The sequence below is a fragment of the Nelumbo nucifera genome, chromosome 1 (genome assembly GCF_055504915.1).
Source record: "Nelumbo nucifera cultivar China Antique chromosome 1, China Antique-T2T, whole genome shotgun sequence".
NCBI lineage: Eukaryota > Viridiplantae > Streptophyta > Magnoliopsida > Proteales > Nelumbonaceae > Nelumbo > Nelumbo nucifera.
Window position 1 is genome coordinate 200,345,157 of NC_142649.1, and position 26,075 is coordinate 200,371,231.

At 44.7% G+C, this 26,075-nt stretch overlaps 2 protein-coding genes across 2 annotated transcripts; both read right to left on the reverse strand.

Annotated features, from left to right (window-relative positions):
* Window positions 1–1,039: 1,039 nt before the first annotated feature.
* On the reverse strand, window positions 1,040–21,616 carry LOC104610448 (uncharacterized). The gene is made up of 5 exons (XM_010277063.2): window positions 21,355–21,616; window positions 20,793–20,934; window positions 4,939–5,165; window positions 3,813–4,070; window positions 1,040–1,584 (listed from the first exon to the last, which is right to left on the reverse strand). Exons 1-5 carry the CDS (start codon window positions 21,586–21,588, stop codon window positions 1,264–1,266), a joined length of 1,182 nt encoding a protein of 393 aa, XP_010275365.1. The 5' UTR covers window positions 21,589–21,616; the 3' UTR covers window positions 1,040–1,263.
* On the reverse strand, window positions 17,404–18,972 carry LOC148804352 (uncharacterized). Its single transcript, XM_088895841.1, has 3 exons — window positions 18,168–18,972; window positions 17,693–18,093; window positions 17,404–17,619 (listed from the first exon to the last, which is right to left on the reverse strand). The coding sequence occupies exons 1-3, from the start codon at window positions 18,970–18,972 to the stop codon at window positions 17,404–17,406; spliced, it is 1,422 nt and encodes a 473-aa protein (XP_088751967.1).
* Window positions 21,617–26,075: the final 4,459 nt, after the last annotated feature.

Here is a 26,075-nt window from a genome sequence, read left to right on the forward strand (position 1 = left end):
AGAGTAGAGGTTGGACCTGTTTACAACAAAAAACTATTCCAACATAATTTAGTACCCACACATCACAGACATGGTCACAATCTCATGGTGAAATGTGTGGACATAGATTATGTTGGAATAGTACTGAAACAGTTTTTTGTTGTGAGCAGATCCGAAGTGAGGGTAAGGACAAGGGGGAGGAGTTTCAGTTGAACTGGGATCACTTGCAACAATCTCCAAACATGATCTGACATGTGCAGTGTCAGGTGATGTTGGGATGGTAGTAAGGCTTAGGTCCCCGAATAAGATTTTATTCCCTGGAACATCCTTCACACGAAAACCCATCAAGCTTGAAGTGTAGACAAATATAAATCCAGCCATACACTATGCTTAAATATAATTAACCATGCACAGGTTTTTATTTTTAGAGAATAACAGTTCAGCACAGGATCAGAATTTTTAGGCCCAAAAGTACAATTAGGGTAGGTGCCAACTCGGAATTGATGTCAATTCACAGGTGGGCATTGATGCATAGAGTGGGAGTATGACATTTTGAATATTTATAGGTCTGCAGTGAAATTCAGAAATCTGCAATGGCCCCGTCCATACTTTTCCGTTTTTTCTCTAAAAAGATTTTATATAAATTCAAATTTTGTATTTAAAATGGTGAAATGTGCTTAACATATCAAGATTTAGATGTTTATTACGATTTATGACCTCAGCCCAAAAAGCAATATGCATTGGCCCATATTAATTGTACCCTAAACCTTGATATGGCATGCTTTATGGCTGAATAGAATATAGATGGGCTTTGAATAAAAATTTGATAATCGGATCAGATGTGGATGTCATGAAGCTGGATCCGATCCAATTATTACAATAAGCAAGCAAAAAAGCACATTGATCCGGTTCCGGTTGTGTATTGGTATGTCAAAACCTAAACGTTGAACCGGATTGCTAATTAAGAGCTGTTGCCTGTTGGATACGGAAGTGGCAATGGTCGGTTTCTGATAGTAACCAATGGATGGTGGGAATGAAACCTCTTCGCTGCACAAACATCTTAATGCCAAATCATTATATTTTACTAAATCTCAAATTTGGAGAACACCTTTCTGCAAGAAACATGAAGTATTTGGGAGCAATTTATTTCCACACCGGATTTCCTGCCCACACGACTCTACCCACAAAACACTACCATTTTCTCCAACGAAATAACACTTTAACAGAACAACTAAGGACATCCACAGAACATCAATAAAACATTGCATTCAAGTTAACAAGAGCTTACTGGGCTGCACCATCTGGTATCAACACTACAGAACCAGTTGTTTTTCGATTCTCAAGGTCTGCATGAGCCTGTGCAGCCTGTGACAAGGGGTATGTATGGTTGACCCGGGCCTGTAAGACACCTGATGCAATGTTAGTGAACACTGCTCCGGCAGCTTCCAACAGTTCATCCCTAGTTTTAGTATACTGCATGAGCGAAGGCCTCGTCAAGAACAAGGATTTAACAGCAAGGGCTGACAATGGAACTGGATCCGGTGTGCCAGACGATTGTCCGAAGCTCACCATGTACCCCCGAGTCTTTAAACACTCCAGTGATCCCTGTATAATGAAAGCTTTAGATGTAAGAATTCATAACTACAGCCTAACACAGTAAATAAAGATTTAAAACAGTAATAAATTATCAATCCAAGACATAAAATTCTGTGGTGCTTTCTCGTAGGAGACCTAGGATCAAATAAGCTGCGTCTGGCAACAACATAGAAACACGACAATCCCATTCTGTTATTCACGTATTATTTGAAATGAGTCTAGGATGGATTTTTTTTCTTGGGAATATGTATAGAAATAAGCATAAGAGTTTTTAACGTATATGTGAATGGGTAATTGCGCATAATTTAGGATCTCAAAGAAATAGACATTTTCAATTTTGTTTGCCTCTTATAAATCAGCATGATCAAAGATAGTTTATTGAATTATGGGATAAAAAAGATGAGAATATGGCACCACTGCCAACAATGCTGTACAAGACCTAGAGGTGGTATAATGGAGTAGGGGTGTACAGGCCGTGCCGCCCGCGACCCAGCATGATTTTGAGCTGGCCCGGCCCAATGGTCCACGGGCCATGCCACAGTCCGGCACGATTGTATAGGCCAATGGGCTGTGCCGGGCTTGGGGTTTCAGGTCAATGGGCCGAGCTGGCATGGCCCGCACTGTCGTGTCATGCCGCCCGTGGCCCACAAGCTGGCACGGCCCATGTATATATTTTATATATATTTTTATAGATAATAAAATATATTTTATAAATTATAACTATATAATAATATATAGTATATAATATATTAATAAAATAAACGATTTTTTTCAATTTTAATATACTATTTTATTTAATTATTGTATATATAAGCAATTGTATACACCAAAATTCATATAAAATTAAAATTTTAAGTTTTTTTCTAATTTTTTTAAATAAATAACCTTGGCCCAGTCTATGGCCCAGCCTGGCCCAAGGCTCAGCCCATGGACCAGCCCAACCCGTGGCCTCGCCTGGCCCAGCACGGGCCTGCACGGGTTCGGGCCGTGGGCCATGCTGGGCCGACCCCCCAGAATATCCCAAGGCAGGGAGGTACTGCTCGGGATGGCCCCGCTGAGGCACGCCTAGGCGCATAGGGGCACCCCTCTCAAAAGACGCACGCCTGGTGCGCCTAGGCGTGCGCCTAATGTGCCTTGTGCCTCAGCCCAGGCGTGCACCTTTTTAAACTTTTGTGTTTTTTTGCTTTATTTTAGTCTAATGGCTAGGGTGTAGTACAAAGGCAACTCATAGAATCAAGAATGCAATATGTTTTATATCACATTAGCTACTTGAAGCAATGCAATTAAGGAGAAAAAGAGATTGTGGGTTTTAAATGCTTGAAAATGCTTTATATGTTTGCTTTTATTTTTAAATTTTCATTTGAATACACTTTACATGTTATGTTTATGTATTTTAATTTTAGATAATAGGTTTTTTAAAACATTTATTTTAAATTTTAAGTTTATATTTTTTATTAACATTATGTTTAATATTTTTTGCATTTTTTTTAATTTTTTGGCATTTTTTTGAATTTTCTGACTTTTTTTTATTTTTTAGCTTTTTTTTTTGCAATTTTGCACCTTGCTTAAAAAGGTGCACCTCACCTTGCGCCTTGCACCTCAGGCGCAAATTGTCCCTTGTGCTTTTTTTGCGCCTTACGCTTTTAAAACCCTGGACGGCCCGCGGGCCGACACGGCCCAGCCCACACTTTGCACGGGCCGCATGCGAGCCATGCCGTGCCGGCCCAGGACGGCCTGTTTTACACCTCTATAATGCAGTTTGGATCTGCTGACCACAACACATTGCAGGCCACACTCATCCAGATGCACGTTGAGAATATCCGTGACCATAAAACAACTGATGTTCCATATGTGCAGCAGCTGAGTGAACGTAGCCAGCAATGTGTTGTGGTCAGCAGATCCAGATTCAGTATAATGCTGTCATATCAAGCCATCTAGAGTTATATGCCCTCCTGACAACAGAATAGCCCTTCAAACCCCTTACCTTTCTAATGCATCTGCTAGATAGTTTAGCCAACCTCAAATACCCACACGGACAAGCTTTTCATGCTCTTTTTATGGGTTGGCAGAGTGACCACGGACCAAAGGAAACAGACATATCCAGCTCATTTATAACTATTTTTTGGTTTTGACTTTTTACCCCACTTTTAATTGATAAACTTTTAAAAAAGGCAAAGATGAAATATAAGAATCTCATTCTTACTTTCCATTAATAATGAAAAGATGATATATGGTACCTGGAATGTATCTTTGCCAACAGAATCATAGACAGCATCAACTCCTTTGCCCGATGTTATTTTGTTGACTATAGAAACAAAATCATCTTGCGTGTAGATTATGACATGGTGGCATCCATGTTCCTTGGCTTGGGCTGCCTTCTCCTCAGTTGACACAGTGCCAATAACAGTGGCTCCAAGAGCATTTGCCCACTGGCACAATAAGGATCCAACTCCTCCAGCTGCTGCATGAACAAGAATTTTGTGTCCATGTTCGACCTGCATTACCAGTAAAGTGGTGATATCTTCAAAAATGATGTGGAAGAATGATGAGTCTATAGCATTTAAAGATTGGATGTCACAACCAATGTTTTAAAAGGTGGGAGCATGAAATGAGGAGACCAAGACAGGATCTTATGGTGTATGTGTGTGTGTGTGTGTGTGCATGTGCCACAATGCATTTTGTCCTTGCAAAGAAAAAGGTATAACCATAAAGTACCAAGAGTTGAAAAAAAATTCCAAAGGACCAAAACCCTTCAGCACTAGTAGAAAGCTCTTAATGTTTTAACAAACTACAGAAACACACAAAAACTTGGAATTGGTCTTAAAATCTCTCATGAAAACCCTGCTTGTTGACAGTAGAAAGTTCAGAACTGTAATGATCTGGCCGCCCCACTCATTACCTTATATACTCATGAAATAAAAGAGATTACTATGACTAATATGCCCTTAATAGGGCAGATGCTGCTAATAACATAAAAACAGTTAAAAAATAAACATAAACTAATGGGCCTTGCGCCCAATAACACTAACTAATGGTGCCAAATAAAAAGAAACAAAAAACTGCTGAATCTCAACATTGACATAAGGCATGTCAAGGTGTGTGACACATGTGCCTTGTATTTTGATGCATAAACCTCAAGGTTGAGCATCAGGGTGTTTTATTTAAGCCTTGCCTCAAGGTGATCCTTAAGACTTAAGAGGTAAGCCCCACATGCCTTTTAAAACACAGGACACAGAACATGGGTACATGAAGAGAACCCACATGTTACACTGCTTATCCAGTCAAAATTAAGTCACATTTGCCTGAAGCATATCATTAGTGCACTACAGTGAATTAGGTCTAGAAGATACAATGGAAGGCAACCTTGAAGCAACGGTGGAGTAGGAACCAAGCAGTCATCCCTTTAAGCATGATAGATGCTGCAACAGTAGGCTCTATAGAAGGCAGGACTGGCACAGCAACATCAGCAGGAAGGATCTGTTCTTCAGTGTAAGATCCCATTGGATTACCTGCATAGGCAACAAGATCCCCAACTTTTGTACCTGTCAATCCAGGACCCACAGCAGTTACTACTCCAACTGCCTCCATGCCTGCAACAGTGATATTTGAAAAGGTTAAGTCTGACCTCATTCAAACCAGGACCTTCAAGGGTATGTTGATGAACTCCTCACCACTGGAAAATAAAAAGAAGAAAAAAAAAACTGCATCTGTATGTAAAACATGAATGTTGATAGGCATCTCCAATACATGTTATAGCCTCACAAAATTTAACCAACTGGTAGAAATTTTGAACCTTTTTTTACATTGAATATTCTAAATATCACACTCAAGTACTCATATACTGTGTTAAGCGATGCTTCAAAATCCCAGGCTATCTATGTCTACATAACTGAAAGTTGGAAATCAGGTTATAATGGTTTATGTTTTCAATTGGGGATGACTATAACAGAAGGTAGGAGGGGTATAGAACTAGAAGGAAATTGATAAATTAAGACAGATGGAATGAATAATTAAATAGATAAGTTACCATTACTTGTAGAATTGTAGATACATAAAGTAGAGGAATTGGTTTTACTACTTTGTTTGTGAGAAGCACCACCTATTGTTGTTGACCTCTCTTGAAGAGGGAGCCAACCAAATGCTTATTTCTTTTTCAAAACCTTGGAGATGCTTCAATTTCACAGAATCATAGGGAATACGTGAATTGGAAGAAAAAACCCAAGTAATAGATTAACTGTAAGATCTTTCCATGCAGCTTCTGCTAGAGATTAAATTGCATGTACTAGGAGACAAATATAATCATATGATCTGTCAATCTTTTCTTGTACGCATCACTGCAACAATTTATAAATATAAACATATTGATGTTAGTTACTGACAAAGTGGAGCGGGAAGAAGCAGATAGAATTTCATTCATGAAACGTGTAATATATATAGTTACATATGTTGAACTCTAGAAGGTTCGCACTTAAGTTAATTTCTAACTAATTGTGCCAGCTGGCTAACTAAACTCCAACACCCCCCTCAAGTTGGAGCAGGAAGAGACTGAATGCCCAACTTGTGTATGAGTCACATGAATTGGTCTGAACCCAAAGCTTTGGTTAGAAGATCCGCAGGTTGGTTCTCACTGGCAGTATGATGTGTCTGAATTGTTTTGATGTTGCCTGATGAAATGGCAATCTATCTCAATATGCTTGGTGCGCTCATGATATACTGGATTATTGGCAATGTGTAGAGCAGCTTGGCTGTCGCAAAATAGGTGCATGGGTTGAGAGATGGACACACCAAGGATCAAGAAGAATTTGCTTGAGCCAAAGTAGTTCAGACTTCAGATGTAGCAACTGCCATAGCACGACACTTAGCTTCTGCAGAGAAGCAAGAGACGGTAGCTTGTTTCTTTGTCTTCCAAGAGAGGAACGAGTCACTGAGAATTGTGATGTAACCAGTAATTGAGCGACGAGTGAGGGGGAAAATAGCCCAATCAGAGTCACAGTATGCCTTGAGATCGAGTTTACTTGATGAAGACAAGAAAATTCCTTGATCTGGTGAACCACGTAGTATGCGTATGGCAGCATTCATGTGTTCTTCATGTGGCTCATGGAAAAATTGACTGAGGGATGTACTGAAAAACTAAGTTTTGGTCTTGTAACTGTGAGAAAGACCAAATGACCCACTAACCGTCCGTACTGGGATGGATCTAATAGCAGTGGATTGTCTTTATTATGGAACTGGTTTAGTTCCACAGGAATTGGGCTAGGCCTAGAAAGGATCATGTCGGTATATTGCAAAAGGTCAAGCACATATTTATGCTAGCTCAGGAAGATGCCAGATGCTGAGCAGTTCACTTCAATCCCTAGAAAATATGTGAGGGGGCCAAGATCTCTAAAACGAGAACAAGTGTGAAGGTAGGTGAGTAGATCCTCAATGTGGTTGGAGTTGATAGTGTTGAAGTTGTCATTCAGTCCCATGAGGAACTGATGTAGCTTCTCACGTTCTCGTTCAGACATGAATTCTTTGGCCGCACCAGAGCTGCAAACAGGGAAGGAAGACAGAACAGAGAGCTCATCCAAAAGCCCTTTCAATTTTGTAGGCCGAAACAGTTAGTGAACCTTAATTCAGAATGGCGATGTCACTCTTCAGCTGGTGTATTCTTAGGATGTTTCCTTGAGAGAAACGATCCTCAAGATCCTTTGGTCCTTCCAGATTTCATATGTAGTATCAGTGTAAGCCACACTCTCATGGAGATCTCAAGACAAAGTGTTGAACAACCATGAGATCACCATTGAGTTTCATTTTACCCATGATTGCAGGTCGTCGAAAGCCGGATCTGGACGAGGAAGTGATCCGTCAACAAAGGTGAATTTATTTTTTGCCTGAAGAGCGTTTCGCATAGCTCGCCTCCAGGTTGAGTAGTTTTTGTCGGTTAACGGTGCTGAAACAAGGATGGCACCTAGGTTGTTAGAAGGATGGAGAAAATACGGCAACTTCAGATCATTTTCTTGCCCTAAGATTGCCGCCATTAACGAGCTTCAAGGAATCTTGAAAGAAACTCATATTTACAGAGTTTGTGGCTCTGATACCATGACAGAGTGGAGTGGGAAGAAGCAGATGTAATTTTATTCATGAAACGTGTAATATATATAGTTGCATATGTTGAACTCTAGAAGGTTCGTACTTAAGTTAATCTCTAACTAATTGTTCCATCTGGCTAACTAACTCCAACAGTTACCAATACAAAAATAACACCATAACCATTGCTGAGTTCACGTATAAAACTATAGCCTGCTTTAACATTTTTTATTCGTAAAGGTTAGTAATGCACTTATTGATGAGAAAGAAAAGGTAATACAAAATGTTGATATAGAGAGAAATCCAGAAGCAGGGAGCAGAGAGGCAAATGAGAGAGAGAGAGAGAAGCATAGGGCTTACATGAAAAATGGATCAGAAAACATGAGTACAAATCCATCACTAGGTTTGGGACCCCCTTACAAGGTTTATCCATTCCCAACTCTCTTCTAGCTAAACAGTTGACCAAGGCTCCCCAAGGTGGAGTCTCAAAGTTCATAGCCCTTCATCTGAAGAAGCCACTAAATCTATCACCACCTGGCATTCCTCTTCCACCAATAAACCACTTCATCCTGATTGAAAGGCCAACTTCAGACCTAGTAGAAGGGCTAACAACTAAATTTTAGGAATTTCCTTCCTATACAGCTCTGAGAAACTCGTAAGGATAAGGCCATCATCATAATCTATAAACACTCCACCTATTCTAGAGGAACTAGGATCTCAAAGTGCACAACCATAAAAATTAGAATTCACTCTACCACTGTTTGGAACATCCCATTCTTGATGAGTTGATGTACCCTCCTTTGTTGTGTTGTGTATGTGCAACCACCACCTGCCATCCTGCAAGGATGGCTCCATATGCCCATGAACTCTTCCCTAGTAGAAATCCAATCTGCAACTCTAACAGCAATTAGATCAATCATCAATGATAGTGCTGGCATAATTGTTCTTGATGCTGAAGATTCTATGTTTACTTAATTCCATACACTCAAAAGTATTGCTCCCTTGTACATCTTCACAAAATCTTCCAATCCTTTGGGTGCTAAAGGGAATTAGATTGGATACATATCCTTCTTTACCTTGATATATTTTATTCAATGAGAATAAGAAACACAAAAACAAAGTATAAATATTGGAATCACGAGTGCTCTATTCTTTTCGTATTATTGCACTACCAACAATTAAACAAACATTTAGAAGATTATACAATCTAATGTACAGATTCGTAATGGGTGAAAGCTTTCTTACATAAAACAACTGGCATACCACATACTTGATAAACATGTTCACTGTTCTCCCCTCCCCATCGGTAACAGCAATCAAAAGATATTATTGATAAAAGTAAAATGATAGAGGATCCCCTAATCTTGAAAGAGACTCTAGAGTAGGCTTCTTGACTATTCCTCCAGGCCTAGTGCCACACATACAAGTCCCTAGATGAAGCACATGCACTGTTATTGACTGTTCTAGATATCTACCTGAACAAGATGCTTGCCTTTGACTTGATCATTTTTACTTCCAGATTGTACAAAACATTAAGAGTTCTCTAAGTGAGAATCTTTTTCTTCAAGATAATTGTCGCAGAGAATCTCATCCCCCCCCCCATAGGTAGGTAGGGTTTGTGACCTAAGTGTTAGGATGAAAATGCCCCCTAGTTTGTTGAGTGCCAAAGGTATGTATAACTTTTAGCCCTCCACACTAAGTCCATCAATTTTCAACTACCCATCATCCTTGGAGACAACTTACAGACAATCAACCCAAACTTAAAGCCCGGGCAACCAATCATGATGGGGCCCACTGTCGCACATCACCTTAACTGCCTTTGCAAAGTATTGAAACATAGTGGAAACTTCTTGCATAAAGGCATTTTGCTCATAATAATTTTGTAGAACTAAAAACATATACAACAACCCAGTTCTGAAGAGAGACAATGTGGAATATGCTGTCCATGATGGCACATTGAAGTTGCATAACAGTTTAATGTGGCCCTCTATGTGCCCCTCCCAAGACCCCATATAGCTAGGATTAACATTGGGTAATGGCATTTCCTTATCTTATTTTCAGACGTGTTCGCAAGTTTAGTTTTCCCACAATATGATGCTTTTCTGTATTTCCCCCTACAATTAAGATGGAGCCCGATCATATTCATAAAGTGATACTAACAAAAATTAGCCATGAGTTCAACCCTGAAAGGCCAGCTTATAACCATCTACGGCATTTCACTCCAATTGAATCTCATGTTGACACCCATATCACTATGTCAAACTGTCAAAGTTAGTGATGGGTGTTAAATTGTGAATCCTATGTAAAAAGAACATTAATGATACTAATGGCCTTAAAATTGAATGCAGTGTAAAACGAAACCAAAGTCAACTACTGATGAAGGGAAATTTGGCCCGACTTCGCAATCGCCCGACACGTGGCAAAGGCAAGCAACTTGGGACAGTAGAGCGCCCGAAGCGAACATCGGAAGCAAGTCCAAGCTCACTAGCGAGCCCGAACTCCAGACCGCTCTACTGAGTCCGAGCTCCCTACCAAGAGTCCAAGCTCCCTACTAGGAGCCCGAGCTCCCTGTTAAGAGCGAGCTCCCTGTTAAGGGTCCGAGCTCCCTAAATAAAAACCCGAGCTCCCTACCGGGAGCCCGAGCTCCCTACTGAGTCCGAGCTCCCTATTAAGAGCAAGCTCCCTACTGGGAGTCCGAGCTCCCTATTAAGAGCAAGCTCCCTACTGAGAACCCGAGCTCCCTGCAAGGAGCACGAACTATACTGGGCCCCAAGCCTCACAAAGCTGACCCGAGCTGGCCCATGGCAGCTCGGAACACTCCAAACCGAACTCAAGACACCTCGCTCGCCACTCCAACACTTCGCTTCCGAAACACCAGGCTGACCAAACGTACCCGACACCAAGGACGTCCGTATCCAAGGGCGGCGCACCTGACTGATTTGGGATCTGACGCCGGACAGCCGCACTTCAAACGGCTTCCTGCTACCGCCACCTGCAACCATCGTCACTAGCCGCAGAGACGGCTCCGACAAAAGGAGCAGTGGCGGTTCTGTCCGGCCAGAGGAAATGACATCCGAACTGGCAGGGGTTCAGAAGTAATCATGCCCGATCTGACGGAAGCCTGAAAGTGAGTGCGCGAGGTGGTTATAAAAGGCTCCTACCCCCCAGGAACGAGGTATGCTAACTTTGCGCTATCTGGTTTATCTTGCCTTTGAAGGATTCTAACTTGAGCTTCGGAGCCCTTACGCCGGGTTCTCCCCGGAGCTTCTCTTCTCCTTCCGTTTCAGGTCCCTGTTACTCAGTTCAGAGGCAAGATCGTTGACAGCTAAGACCGGCCAGATTGTGCACCATCAATTGGCACCGTCTGTGGGAATGCTTCAAAAGGCCTCCCTCCAAAACTTTCACACCCCTTTCTTCTTCTTTGAAAAACTCAATACTCATGGCCTCCTCCAGCAACGCCGGACGCGGCACAGAGACAAACACCATCGGGGAACAGCCTCAAGTTCCCGTGGTGTGTGTTGGACAGTTCACCATCCCCCTCTCGGTGGACGGAATTCCCAATCTGAATACGCCACAAGCAGTGGCGCCTGCAAACCTACCTACCACAAACATCCCCTTTCCTCTCCCCATCGAAACTACCCTCACTGAACCAACCGCCATCCCCCTGGCAGCTAGCCAAAATCGATTGGACGACCTAATGCAGTGCATGCGGGCAATGCAAGCCCAGATGCAACAATTCCAGCAACACCAGCTTCACCAGCACCAAGTGTTGCACAACCTCTCCCAATATCACTATCAACAGCAGTTCCCCCAACTGCCACCGAACCAACCATTACTTCCACCTCGCCACCCTGCTCCGAAGCCGGTCAAGGCCTCTCCGCAGGATGGACGCTTCCACCAAGGAAAGGCCTCCAGGCCCCAGATCCCCCCAAACAGCCAGGCCTCGTCCCCAGGCCGGAGAGAGAGAAAAGTCATCCCCGCCTCGCAGCTCGCAGGCGGGTCAGGAACCTCGCCCGCGAGATCGGCACCTCGGGGCTCCAAACTGGAGGTCCCACTCGTGGAAAACCGATTCGGCGCACTGGCAGCAGCGGACTACCAGCACTCCGGGCCCATCGAGCTCGGCAACACGGAGGCCAGCAGCGCCAGTACAAGGCCCACTCAGCAGCGAAGGCGCCATCGAGGTCGACGAACCACCACACGCGTCCTGTCAGAGCTCAGAGGCAAAGGCGAGACGAGCTCGGACGAGGTAGGAGTTGCCCCGATTCTCTCAGTTCCTTCCCCCCTCGCGTCAGAACTCCTAGTGGTCCCCCTGCCCAGAGATTTCAAGCTCCCGCCTCTAGACAAGTATGACGGGTCCTTCGACCCCAACGACCACGTTGACGCTTTCCAGTCCCAAATGCACCTCGCCAAAGCCAGCGAATCATGCATGTGCGTGGCTTTCACCACCACCCTCAAGGGGGTGGCCCGCACTTGGTACAGGAACCTGGCCCCCGGGTCGATAAAGTGTTGGGCTCAGTTCGTGCAGGTCTTCACTGCACACTTTGTCACCAGCAAACGGTGCCCGAGAGCAGAGGAAAGCATCTTCGGGGTAGTCCAAAGGGAAGGAGAACCCATACGGGGCTACATCAAACGATTCAATGAAGCATGCTTACAGATACCGCGGTTAGACCCCGCGGTGCAGCTCGCCGCAGCAAAAAGAGGGGTGACACACAAGGAGTTCAAATGGCACATGGTAGCCAACCAGCCTGCGACCGTGGCCGAGTTCCTCAAGCTCGCGGACAAGTTCATGAGGACGGAGGAGGAAATCAACCAGCGAACCGAGGGCGGGAACGAGAAAAGAAAGAGGGATGGCGAGCCCTCTAACTCAGCCGACCGAAAAAACCCGGCCCGAGACCCAAAACCGAACCAGTCGTTCCGAGCTCCCCTGCCAGTTCGGACGGATTACACGCCACTGAACACGAGGCGTACCGAGATCTTAATGACGATAAAGGACGCCCCGTACGTGAAATGGCCACCTCGCCTAAAGGGAAATCCAAACGAAAGAAACAAGAATTTGTATTGTAGTTTCCATAGGGACCATGGTCACAGTACCGAGCAGTGCAATAACCTCCGAGACGAAATAGAGGGGCTCATCCGTCGCGGATACTTAAGGAACTTTGTACAGCACAACAATAATAGCAATAAAGCGGATCGGCCAGGCGAGCACGAAAAGGACGCCCCCGAGACTAGCAGCAGGCCTACCGAACCGATGCAGTGACAGCCTCCGACAGAGAGGCCAATTCGGGGAACCATCCATGTAATTGTGGGAGGTTCAGTGGTAGCGGGGTGCACATCGGCGGCAGCCCGGACTTCAGTTCGCGAAGCGGTCCTCGAGGAGCGGAACCCTCCGAAAAGGCCAAAGACCGAAGAGCCAATCCTCTTCACAGAAGACGACGCGCGAGGAGTTCGCTACCCTCACGATGACGCGCTTGTCATTAAACTAAGGATCAGCGACTTCGAGGTTAGGCGCGTACTCGTAGATTCGGGCAGCTCGGCGGACATCCTCTTCAAATCGGCGTTTGATCGACTACAGCTGCCAAGGAGCGAACTAAAGCCCGCAAGCACTCCCCTGGTGGGCTTCAGCGGGGAAGAAGTCAGGCCCCTTGGAAAAATAACGGTGCCCGTGGAAGTCGGCACGTGGCCTTGTGCGGTCAGACTCAACCACGACTTCCTGGTGGTCGCGACCCCCTCCCCATACAATGCCATAATAGGGCGGCCAATCACGCATATCCTGCGGGCAGTGGTCTCCACCTACTATTTGGCCATGAAATTCCCTACGGACTTCGGTGTGGGGGTAGTGCGGGGCGACCAACTCGAGTCCCGCAAGTGCTACGTTGCCGCCCTAAAGGGAAAGACCAAGGTGGCCGGCGACCTCGATCTGGAGCGACCCACGGAGCAAGGCGAAGAACGAGCCTCACCCACAGAAGAAACAGTCGCGATCCCGACCTCACCTACGGACCCAGCCCGCGCACTCCAGATTGGTGCTTCTGTCAAAGAACCCCTACGGACCGAACTGGTAAGTTTTTTACTCCAAAATTTAGATATTTTTGCATGGTCCGCGGCCGATATGCCCAGTATTGACCCTGGTCTTATAACTCACAAACTTAACACTGACCCTTTAGTCAGACCCGTTAGACAGAAGAAACGGAACTTAGCCCCAGAGCGCTGGAAAGCGGTCGACGAGGAAGTCGAGAAGCTCCTCGCGGCAGACTTCATAAGGGAAGTCCATTACCCGAGCTGGGTGGCCAACCCTGTGCTGGTGAAAAAGGCGAACGGCAAGTGGCGCATGTGCGTCGACTACACCGACCTGAACCGAGCTTGCCCGAAAGACTGCTTCCCCCTTCCTAGGATCGACCGCCTAGTGGACGCGACCTCGGGACATGAATTGCTAAGCTTCCTGGATGCCTACTCAGGCTACAACCAAATCCGGATGAACCAATCCGACGAGGAAAAAACCAGCTTCATAACCGAGTTCGGTCTATACTGTTACAAGGTCATGCCCTTCGGGTTAAAAAACGCCGGGGCGACCTTCCAAAGACTTGTAAATAGGCTGTTTCGGCCCCTGATCGGCACAAAGATAGAGTGCTATGTAGACGACATGGTCGTCAAAACACAGTTTTCACAAGAATTAATACAAGACTTAGATTCTGTCTTCCAAATCCTGCGTCAGTATAACATGAAATTGAACCCCAACAAATGTGTCTTTGGCGTCACCTCGGGCAAATTCCTGGGCTACGTTGTCAATCGACGCGGCATCGAGGCCAACCCGGACAAAATAAAAGCCATCCTAGATATGAGACCACCTTGGAAAATAAAAGAAGTTCAGAGGTTAAACGGCCGCATAGCCGCTCTAAGCCGCTTCATGTCCAAGTCGGCAAATCGCTGCCTACCCTTCTTCAAAGCAATCAAAGGCAAAGGGTTTGAATGGACCCAAGACTGTCAGCTCGCGTTTGACGAGCTAAAAGGCTACCTCGCCAGTGTGCCAACCTTAGCTCGGCCCGAGGAAGGCGAAGTCTTAGAACTATACCTCTCGGCTAGCGACGAGGTGGTCAGTTCGGTACTAGTAAAGGAAGCAGACCTGGTCCAACGACCCATATATTATGTTAGTAAAATCTTGCAGGGAGTAGAGAGACAAGGTACCCACAGATAGAAAAGCTAGCGTATGCACTGGTGGTAGCAGCACGGAAACTCCGCCCGTACTTCCAGGCTCACACCGTCATCGTCCTGACCGACAAACCTCTAAGACAAGTTTTACTCAAACCCAAGGTTTCCGGCCGGCTGACGAAGTGGGCCATCGAACTCAGCGAGTACGATCTCCAGTACAAGCCAAGAACTGCAATTAAGGCCCAAGCCTTGGCAGATTTTATCGCAGAATGCACGTTTAGCCTCGAAGCCCCTGAGCCGGTCGAGACCGAGATCCCCAATTCGGGCGAACTCGGAGCTCCCAAGCCAAACGAGTCCGAACCCAATGAAGTAGCAGCCAGTGTGGCATCCCTCCTGGTTAGACCAAGCGCGAACTGGGACGAGGAGCCCTGGATCCTTCACGTAGATGGCTCCTCCAACCAACAAGGCAGCGGGGCTGGAATAGTGCTACGCGGCCCGAGCGGAACAAAACTGGAATACGCACTACGCTTTGAGTTCGCGGCATCCAACAACGAGGCGGAGTACGAGGCACTGATAGCCGGGCTAAACCTAGCGCACAAGGTCGGAGCAAAGCACATGGTTATCTACAGTGATTCCCAGCTCGTGGTCAACCAAGTTACAGGCGAATACGAAGCGCGCGAGCTCACAATGATTGCATATTTGGCAAAAGTAAAGGAGGCTCTGCTCAACTTCAAGTTGCACTTCATCAGGCAAATCCCGAGGTCAGAGAACGCTGAGGCCGACGCCCTGTCCCGACTGGCTAGCACGAGCCACAACGCCAGGAGAACCGTGTATGTAGAAGACTTACCGCAACCCAGCATTCTCGGTGGGGCAGAAGAGGTCGCTCCCGTCACCGAAGCAGAGCCGAGCTGGATCGACCCACTCGCGAGCTTCCTGTTGGACGGAACCCTCCCCGCGGACCGCAACGCAGCCAAGAGGGTGCAGCGCCGGGCAGCCAAATACGTCATGATAGACGAACGGTTGTACCGACGATCCTACACGCTCCCCTATCTGCGATGCTTGCGCCCAGCCGAAGCCGAGCTGGTACTCCGCGACATCCATGAAGGCTTGTGCGGCGGACACCTGGGGGGCAGAGCCCTCGCCCAAAAGGCACTTCGACAAGGATACTACTGGCCGACAATGAAGACAGAGGCAATCGAGCTCGTCAGAAAATGCGACAAGTGTCAGAAGCATGCCAGCATCCACCATCAGCCCACTGCCGACCTCAAATACCTCACCAGCCCATGGCCCTTCGCCCAATGGGGCATCAACCTCCTAGAGCCATTCCCACCGGCGACAGGCGGGAGAAAATTCCTAGTGGTAGCAGTAGATTACTTCACAAAGTTGATAGAAGTTGAACCCCTGGCAGTAGTTACAGCCCGAAACATACAGAACTTCTTTTGGAAGAACATTGTATGTCGCTTCGGGCTACCTCGGGTACTGATCTCCGACAACGGCAAACAGTTCGAGGATATCAAGTTCCAAGAATGGTGCCAAAATATGGGAATTCGTCAGAACTTCACGTCGGTCGCACACCCGCAGGCAAATGACCAAACAGAAGTAATGAACAGAGCCATCCTCCGCGGACTGAAAGCACGATTAGACCGAGCCAAAGGTTTGTGGGCAGACGAACTACCAAGTGTTCTATGGGCTCACCGAACCACGGAAAAAACTACCACAGGAGAGACTTCCTTTAACCTCACCTACGGCACCGAGGCGGTGATCCCGGCGGAAATCGAAGTGCCTACATTGCGACTAGAAGCGTACGACGAACAGACAAACGAGAGCGAGTTACGCACCAACCTCGACCTACTGGACGAAGTGAGAGACCTCGCGCACATCCGAACTGCGGCCTACCAACAAAAGGTAGCTCGGTATTATAACGCGCGAGTAAAGAAGAGGAACTTCCGCATCGGCGACCTGGTTCTCCGTAAGATCATGGTGCCCGAACCCGGCGTAGGGAAACTTGGACCAAACTGGGAAGGACCCTACAGAGTAATGAAAGCACTCGGTGGGGGAGCATACGAGCTCGGAACCCTAGAAGGAAAACAAGTACCCCGAGCATGGAACGTCGTCAACTTAAGAAGATACTACCTATAAACCACCAAGGCAAGCACCCCGAGGTAAAGGTGTCAGAAAACGAACTGAAGGACCGAAATGGTCAGTTCGGCAAAAAACGCAGCTCGAAGACAACCAGCACTTGAACAAAAAGCCATTTCATTTCAGATAGATGTGTACATTCAAAAAAAAAAAAAAGAGCCATTACAAGCCAGGGGCTACTTCATCATTATCAGAAGCCACTTCGACAACACCCGAAGGACCTGCCTCCCCCTCGGAGTCTGGCTCGGCATCCGCAGCATTAGCCATCTCTTGAGTTATACGTGAAGTGGATATGGCGCTGGTATCGAGGTCGGGGTACGTATTTCGGATCATCCACCGGCTTAGCTTGAAACCCCTCCTGTAGGAGTCCACCATCAGATCATCGAAATCCGGCGAAGCGATATAATCACTGAAAGCTTTCTTCTTCGCGTCTTCGATGCCTTGAGAGAAGATCTGAGTCCTCTCCCTGATATCCTCCTAAAGATACTCGACCTGGTGCTCCAGGTCCAGCTTTATTTCCGCCATACACTTCACCACCACTCCCATGGCCTCGGCATCCCTCTGAGACCTCGCCTGCCTAGACCACGCGAGGCGAGCAGCAGCCTCAGCGGCATGAGCATTCTCCTCGGCAGCTCGCGCCTGCCTCGAGCATCTCTCCACCTGGTTCGCCAAGGCGTGAATGGAAGAGTTCACCTATCAAAGGAAAATGGGATCAAAGGAACGAATAGAAGAATAAAAGCCGAACTCTAACGAAGGGAGCACTTACCACCATGGCATGAGTAACAGCACGATAGGCCACTTGGTGCAGAGGGAGCTCGGTCCACGCCGCAACTTCCTCGGGAAACATCGCCTCCTTACTCCGTTGAAGAGCATGAACAGGCGACAGCACGCTCCTGAAGTCCCCCGGGGCCTCCGAGCCCGACGGCCCAGCTCGCGTATGGGCAGACTCGGAGTAAGCGGGAGCCCCCGTGTGTGTGGTTTCGGCATAAGGAGCCCCCGCCGGCTCCTGCATAGGAGGTACCATCTCGGGCTCCTCTGCCGGATAGTCCGGCACCTCGGGCTCCGCACCCTGGGATGGCTCGGCGCGAGCTCGCTTAGCCACCCGTTTTCTCCTCTTCATGCCCTGGAACAAGTGCCCACCTCGGGTCCCTCGAGAGTCCATCGTACCTGCGAAAAGGAGTTCGGCATCAGTAAGACACGTAAAAGAAGAGCAAGACAAGATCACTAGGGAAAGAACCTACCCGAACTCAGGCCCGCAGCAATAAGCTTGGCCTCCGTCAGATACCGTTGACAATCCAGCCCAAGCCGCGCCCATTGCCGGAGGCCCTTCGCCGTCTCCTTATCAAGTGTGACGCCGGAGTCGGGGGCGGCCATCCCCCAGCCGGTCTGAAACGGCCACCCAAGCGCACTTCGCACCCCGAAATAGTCTCGCTTCCACGCCGGGACCTTATTAGGGAGTCCGTGTAAGAGCTTGAAGCCCGGGCGAGGAGACAGGTAGTATGCCCGCCTACGCCCAGGAAGGGGACCCGCTTGTTTTTTCAGCATTAAAATAGAGGAGAAAACCTCCAGATCCAAAGGAAAGTTCTCGTCACAAAATAAGGAGATCGTCCCCACTAAATTTCTAATGGAGTTCGGGTGAAGCTGGCCGACCGTCACACCGAAGTGGTTTAGAACCTCGACGAGAAGAGGATGAAAGGGCAGTCGCAGCCCCGCAGCAAGCTGTTCCCGGAAAATCACGATCTCATTAGGACCGTGTTCCCAAGGGAAGCTACCCGTAGGTATGAAGTAACCGTGCTCCCCGGGCAAGTCGTAGTAGTCTATGAGGGATTGAAGTCCCTCAGGCATCATAGTCGAAGGGCCGAACTGATCTACAACCCGGCCACAACGGGAGGTGGACGCCGACCTACCCGAAGCACCTCGGGCTGTAGGCTCGACCCCTTCCTCAGGACCTACATCGGGCTCACTTGAACTACCGGGGGACGCAAACTGGTTCGTAGAACCTACTTCAGACCCGCTTGAACAGTCTGAACCCTCCGAAGTAGACATCGGGAAACGGAACGGGATTCCAAAAGCACTCACCCGGGAAGAAGACTGAAGCAGACCACGAAAGCTCGAACAAGCAAGGAACCTGGGACGCGAGCTGAAAAGCCTGGACGCGAACTGAAACTTAGGCGCGAGCTCAAGATGTACAACAGTAGCAAGGACGCCCCCCCCCCCCCGCGCACTATTTATATCCACAGTGGCCGGAAAGCGATGGCCCAGATCAAAGCCAATCCAACGGCCCACAGCCGCGCTAAACCGCACGTCTTCCGAGACCAATCAACGCACGTCTTTCCGAAACTAACGGAGCGTCACGCACGTCCTGTCAGAGGACGGGTGTCAGCACGCACCTTCTCGAAACTGACGGGGTGTCGGCGCACGTCTCCTCGCAATAAAAGCGTCTGCAGCCCAACTCTCGAACGACTGCCGTCACGTCTCCCAAACGCGCGCCCTTTTTTGAAAGTCAAATTAAATCGAGCGCCCTCAGCACGGACCAAAACCCTCCTGCTACCTTACGAACTCCCCGCGCCAAGACCGACCCTTGTCGCAGGGAGTGGGGGGCAATTGATGAAGGGAAATTTGGCCCGACTTCGCAATCGCCCGACACGTGGCAAAGGCAAGCAACTCGGGACAGTAGAGCGCCCGAAGCGAACATCGGAAGCAAGTCCAAGCTCACTAGCGAGCCCGAACTCCAGACCACTCTACTGAGTCCGAGCTCCCTACCAAGAGTCCGAGCTCCCTACTAGGAGCCCGAGCTCCCTGTTAAGAGCGAGCTCCCTGTTAAGGGTCCGAGCTCCCTAAATAAAAACCCGAGCTCCCTACCGGGAGCCCGAGCTCCCTACTGAGTCCGAGCTCCCTATTAAGAGCAAGCTCCCTACTGGGAGTCCGAGCTCCCTATTAAGAGCAAGCTCCCTACTGAGAACCCGAGCTCCCTGCAAGGAGCACGAACTATACTGGGCCCCAAGCCTCACAAAGCTGACCCGAGCTGGCCCATGGCAGCTCGGAACACTCCAAACCGAACTCAAGACACCTCGCTCGCCACTCCAACACTTCGCTTCCGAAACACCAGGCTGACCAAACGTACCCGACGTCCGTATCCAAGGGCGGCGCACCTGACTGATTTGGGATCTGACGCCTGACAGCCGCACTTCAAACGGCTTCCTGCTACCGCCACCTGCAACCGTCGTCACTAGCCGCAGAGACGGCTCCGACAAAAGGAGCAGTGGCGGTTCTGTCCGGCCAGAGGAAATGACATCCGAACTGGCAGGGGTTCAGAAGTAATCATGCCCGATCTGACGGAAGCCTGAAAGTGAGTGCGTGAGGTGGTTATAAAAGGCTCCTACCCCCCAGGAACGAGGTATGCTAACTTTGTGCTATCTGGTTTATCTTGCCTTTGAAGGATTCTAACTTGAGCTTCGGAGCCCTTACGTCGGGTTCTCCCCGAAGCTTCTCTTCTCCTTCCGTTTCAGGTCCCTGTTACTCAGTTCAAAGGCAAGATCGTTGACAGCTAAGACCGGCCAGATTGTGCACCATCAACTACTATCTGGAAAAGGTTCCTCCATCCTAGGACATTTTCTATCCGGAATAAAGGGATCCGCACTGGGGTTAGAAAAAGGAACAAAAGAGCACCCCCCCCGTGCAATGCAGTCAAGATCCACCTTGCAACAGGGTTTCCTTGCAATTGAAAGGAAGTTTCCGTATTTGCATTTCGGAAAGCTAGTAGCATGATTAGTATCATTCAATGTTTTATTATATAGAAAACTTTAGAAATTGTTCAGAAAAAGCGGTGCTACTCCTAAACAATGTAGAAGAACCGAAAGAAATACCTGGAGTAAAGGGCATTGTAGAAGGTTTATAAACTCCTTTGCGGAAATAAACATCAATGAAGTTGAGTCCGATCGCCTTGTTTCGCACACGGATCTCACCCTCTTTTGGTTCTCCTATTTCCACATCCTCCCACTTCAGGACCTATCATTGGTAGGAGTATCCAAATCGAGATCATTCTCAAAATCTAAAAAGATTAATTCAGGTAACCAAGCTACTCATAAGAACGCAACTGAAGCAGATTTTAACAGGTTCAGGAGGAATTACTTATTGATGTGGCATGTGGCATTCCAAACTCAACAATACAAAGTGGGTTTTTGAAGCCCAAGGACTAGTAACCAGAAAAGCTTCAGTTTCTGATAGTTCAGATAAGCACGCTAGAATTTCAACTTCCAAATAAGAACAAAGAAAAAGAAAATCCAATCTAACAACTAAAGAACCTCTGTTGAAAAATATGGGGTTGGGTTCAATTGAAACAGTCTAAGTTCAACAAATGATAGATGCTAAAAAATTCCATCTCTAAGAAGTGGAGAGCACAGAGACGGAGAAAGAGAGAGTGCTTGCCTCTGGTCCGCCATGTTCATAAACTCTGATCGCCTTCACCATGATTGCTGCTTGAGTTGCAAGTGCTCTCACCACAGGCCTGGTCGTAATGGTTGAGGAAGCTAGACACTTCTTGCTTGGCAGCAGCTTAAGAAATGTTGAAACACCAAAGCCATGGCCAAGGATGGAGAGAAAAGGGTTTTGTGGAAAGTGATAGTTTTGAAGATGGGCGTGGGCTAGTCTAGAAAATCCCATTTAGAGATGCTTTCACACACACTTTTCCTTTCTATAGAGTCCGGAATCAATCTTCGTCGATGACAACATAGAACCACTGACCGGTTGACCTGTGACGTGAGATACGGTGCTCAGAAACCGAACCGATAAATCCGGTTAAATCGATCGGTTCGAAATTTGGCTTTTTATTTTAAATTTCGGTTTTTTTATTCGATTTCAATTTTCCAACCGTCGTAACCCAGACGGTCGGATCGTTTAGCCCGAAAACCGTCTCAGGCAATTGATTCTATTTTATCCCTTGACTGGTCCTTCGCCAAAAACCATTGATTTTGTCACTGAATGCTGCCAAATTGTTGATCGTTCGATTCGCACAATGGTTTGGGCTGTCTTTATTTTAATTATTTGTTTTTTTTAATTATAATGAGTGATTTATTCAAATTAGATGGTCGAACCATTGACCCAGAAACGAATGGTATATCCCCTGTAATTTTGAGAAAATATACAGTTACCTCCTTTAACCATGGTCTTAGACAGAAAATGTAGAGAAAATCTATCATGATAACAAAAGACTTTTGATCAGGTTTTTAAAACCGGACTGTATAAGGAATTGTTTTTCGGTTCAGTTCTCAGGTCAAACAGTTTGCCCATTCGATCCGAATGAATGGCTCACTCTGACAAAAAAAAATTTTAAAATTTTAAAAACACAAAAAATGACCAAAATCATTCCCAAGTCAAACAATTCAATCACTCAAGTCAGCAATTCGTTGACCAAATCCTCGGTTTTTGGCCAAAAAGCGGTTTAGGATACAGTCAAAAATTTTTTGGATATAGTCTTTCTATATCAACTTTCTGTTTCTTTCCAAGAACAGAACTAGAAGCATCGGCCTTCCCCTCCGTCTTTCCACTTCCCTCTCTCTCCTATCTTTCTTCTTCTCTAACACACTTTGTCCCCCTTAATATGTTCAATATTCCCACCTCTCTCTCTCACACACATACAAATTTGCCTCGCTCTCTTCTGTCTTGCCAATGTTCATCACAAACCCATGTCCTTTCTACTAAACAAAATCAAATGGATAATTAAGCCAAAGAGGAAGTTAGTTGGGGTACCAATGACCCTCCCAACTACAAAAGCAAGGCCATATCAAACATTTTCAGGAAAATTCCCAATTAGTACCTTGTACTTTGGGCCTAGTGTCATTTTGGTCCCTAAACTTTAAAATGCGACAATTCAATACCCGAACTTTCAAAATGTGACAATTCAGTATCTATCGTTAAGTAGCCCGTTAATCAGCCATTAAGTGACATTTGAAAAGACATAAATACACTTTAAGTATCATCTAATTCTCTTTATCAACCATCCAAACGTTAACAAAAAATGAATAGTCTCAAATCCTTGCATCTTCTATTCAAGAAAGTTGAGTAGAAGAGGCAAGGATTTGGGATTGTTCATTTTTTGTCAATGTTTGGATGGTTAATAAAGAGAATTAGATGACACTCAAATGACATTTATGTCTTTTCAAATGACACTTAACAGTTGGTTAACAGGCTAATTAACGACAAGTATTGGGTTGCCATCACGTTTTGAAAGTTCGAGTATTAAATTGTCGCATTTTAAAGTTTGGGGACCAAAAGTGACACTAGGCTCAAAATACAGGTACTAATCGGGAATTTTCTCAACATTTTCAACAAAAGACATCTATAATTGATAACCCTGCATTTTGATGCCTTAAAGACATCAATTCAGGGGTATTTTCAGCCTTTGAATAGTCAAGATGTGTCATTTTCCCAGTTAAATGAAATGTTGTGGCCTCTAAGGGTCTTTGTGCAAATTTTGGGGAAAACTGGGAAGTTTTCATGGCTGAAATGCAAATTTTAGGAATCTTGTGTGAAGTCTAGTTGAGAGAGGGGGGTTTTGTGAAAAACTGAAAGTAGGAGGGCGCCTCCTATCTGCTAAACCCACTTTGGCGCTACTCCTACTATATTAGCATGCTCCCCACGCCTTACCAAACCCTAGGGCGCCTTTTAACCCATTCTTTTCACTCTTAATAAACCCTATCCGCCCCTAACTGTTAAATCCTCACATTCCATCCCTTCTAATCTCCACCATCCATTATAGGGCACTCTCTTTTTAGCATTCTAACCCTAGGAGCCACCTAACTTCTAATCTTCACCATTCAACCTTTAGCCATTAAATCTCAGCCTTACATAATATTGGGTGCATTTTCCTTTTCTTCTCAGCCTTAGAATCACCCTAGAACCATCCTAACCCTTCATTCTAAACCCTAGGGCATCCATATTTTTGCTAAAACCCAACTGCCACCCCCCTTTTCTCTCTAAATCCAGTTATATCCACCATTCTCTATAAAAAGGACCCCAATGGCCTTGGAGAAGGGGTTGGTCAATTCACCCAGGTAAGAAGAAAGACTGATCTTGAGAACTTCAATGGTAGAGGAAGAGGAGGACGCCCAAACAAGAGGAGGGGTTCCTACTTGCAGTTTGCCAACACCATTACTGCCACCTCTGGATTTGAATCCCAACCATTTTTTCTTTAGTTTTAGAATTACTTTCTGTTCTTTAATTTCTAGTTCATTTTTCCTTCTTGCAAATTTTAATTTGTACTTTATTTCTTTTCTGTAGATCTGAAATTCAGCCAAGTAAGATGGAAGGCCTAGCTCGAGAAATTCGAGGGTCAAAGGAGAGATCCGGAGACTACTACCTCTGATCAAATTCTCATACATTTTTATTTATTTGTTTCTGTTATTTATTTATTTTTATGCACTTGTTATTATCAGTATTGTTCGAATTTGGTTTTAATTCCATTTTTTTAATTAATTAATTTTATATTTTTGCAACTCTCCTTTGTGTTCTCTCTCCCGAATCTAAGTACATAATCCCCTACTTCCCTATGGATACAACCTGTTATCATCACTTTACTTCGTTAGTAGTTGTTTGAGAATTGGAAAAATTTTATAAATAATTAAATTGGTGTTATGAAATGATTAACGACACGCTTCCAGACACACCAAGTTTTTGGTGCCGTTACTGGGGAAGCAACGGAGAAAAATTTTTATTTGCTTTATCCAGATCTGCTTCATTATTTTTTTCTTTTTCGTTTTATTACTTGATCCGTTATCTCAGTTTAGTTCTTGTTTCTCTTTGATTCTGTAGGATGGAATAGCGAAAGGTAGGGTACTAGAGTGTTGCGAGACTGCGGGACAGAAGAGAAGAGAAGAGAAATTGGATTGCGTTTCAGGTGTGTCATTCCATTTTATTTTTAATTTTCTTATTTTTATTTTCAAACTCTTCTTTTGATAGAATAGTTATTTTTGAATTTTTAATTAATTTTTTTTTCTTCTAGATCTGATTTATTTATTTATTTTTTGTTTCTTTAGTAATATCTTTCTTCCATTTTGTTTCTAGATCTATTTTCTTTCTTTATTTTAATTTCCTATTAAATTTTTTTTGCTTTACTAGGGTTGTGTTTTTCTTTTATTTCAGATTAATAAAACAAAAAAGAAAAAAAATCGTTTATTTTATTTTATTTATTTCTTGCAGCATAATTTTCTTTTGTTTATTTTTTTTATTTTATTTTTGGTTTAAATTTTAGATTCATTTTTTCTTTAATTTCAGATAAAAAACAAAATAAAAAGAAATAAAAAATATTTGTTTATTCTATTTTATTTATTTTTGCAGCATATTTTTCTTTCTTTAATTTTATTTTTGTATTAATTTTTAGATTTGTGTTTTTCTTTTATTAAAAAATGAAAAAACTTAAAAAAATTCAGCATATTTTTTTCTTTTGTTTATTTTATTTTTGGTTTAATTTTTTTTAGATTTGTATTTTTTTCTTTTATTTTATCCATTTCTTGCATAATTTTCTTTTTGATCATTTTATTTTTAGTTTAATTTTTAGATTAGCAATAAGTTTGTTAGAATTTATTTTTGTTAGTAGTTAATTCTATTTAGCATAATTAATTGTTGTTTTATTTTCTGTTTGCAATTATTATTTGTTGCTTTATTTAATTTCTTTTCTTTTAGTTGTTTAATTGAATAATTAATTGCTAAATAGGAAATTGTTGAAATTTTCGAATTTGAGTTAAAATTTCAAATCTGAATTTAAATTTAAATTTTAATTCGAATATGAATTTGAATTTCGAATTTTGAAATTTAAATTTTAAAATTTCAAATTTAAAAAAAATGAAAAAAAGTTAAACTTTTAAAAAAATTCAAATTTAAATTTTAGGAATTTAAATTTAAAAATCTGAATTTGAATTTAAACTCTCAAAATTTAAATTTTGATTTAAAAAAGTATAGAAAAAAATCGAAAAAAATGAATATTTCTCTTGCATTTTCATTCCATTATTTAGGGTTTGATATTCTAGAGCATGCATCATATAAGTTTATTTATTTGTTAAAATTATTATTGTTAGTTTTGAATGTATTAGGTGCTCTTTTTATTTTTTTTAATTGTTCCTTTTGCATAGTTGTTTGCTTTATTCTTTTATGTT

Bases quoted from the DNA above. Each gene is read 5' to 3' on its own strand.
- LOC104610448 (XM_010277063.2), bottom strand. From the start codon at position 21,588: ATGGGATTTTCTAGACTAGCCCACGCCCATCTTCAAAACTATCACTTT. The intron at 20,935-21,354 runs GCAAGCACTCTC...TACCAATGATAG, and splicing joins ATGAACATGGCGGACCAGAG to GTCCTGAAGTGGGAGGATGT. The intron at 1,585-3,812 runs GTACCATATATC...TTCATTATACAG, and splicing joins TTGGCAAAGATACATTCCAG to GGATCACTGGAGTGTTTAAA.
- LOC148804352 (XM_088895841.1), bottom strand. From the start codon at position 18,972: ATGTCTACTTCGGAGGGTTCAGACTGTTCAAGCGGGTCTGAAGTAGGT. The intron at 18,094-18,167 runs GTAGGTTCTTTC...TCCTTTTCGCAG, and splicing joins TGCTGCGGGCCTGAGTTCGG to GTACGATGGACTCTCGAGGG. The intron at 17,620-17,692 runs GTAAGTGCTCCC...TTCCTTTGATAG, and splicing joins CTGTTACTCATGCCATGGTG to GTGAACTCTTCCATTCACGC.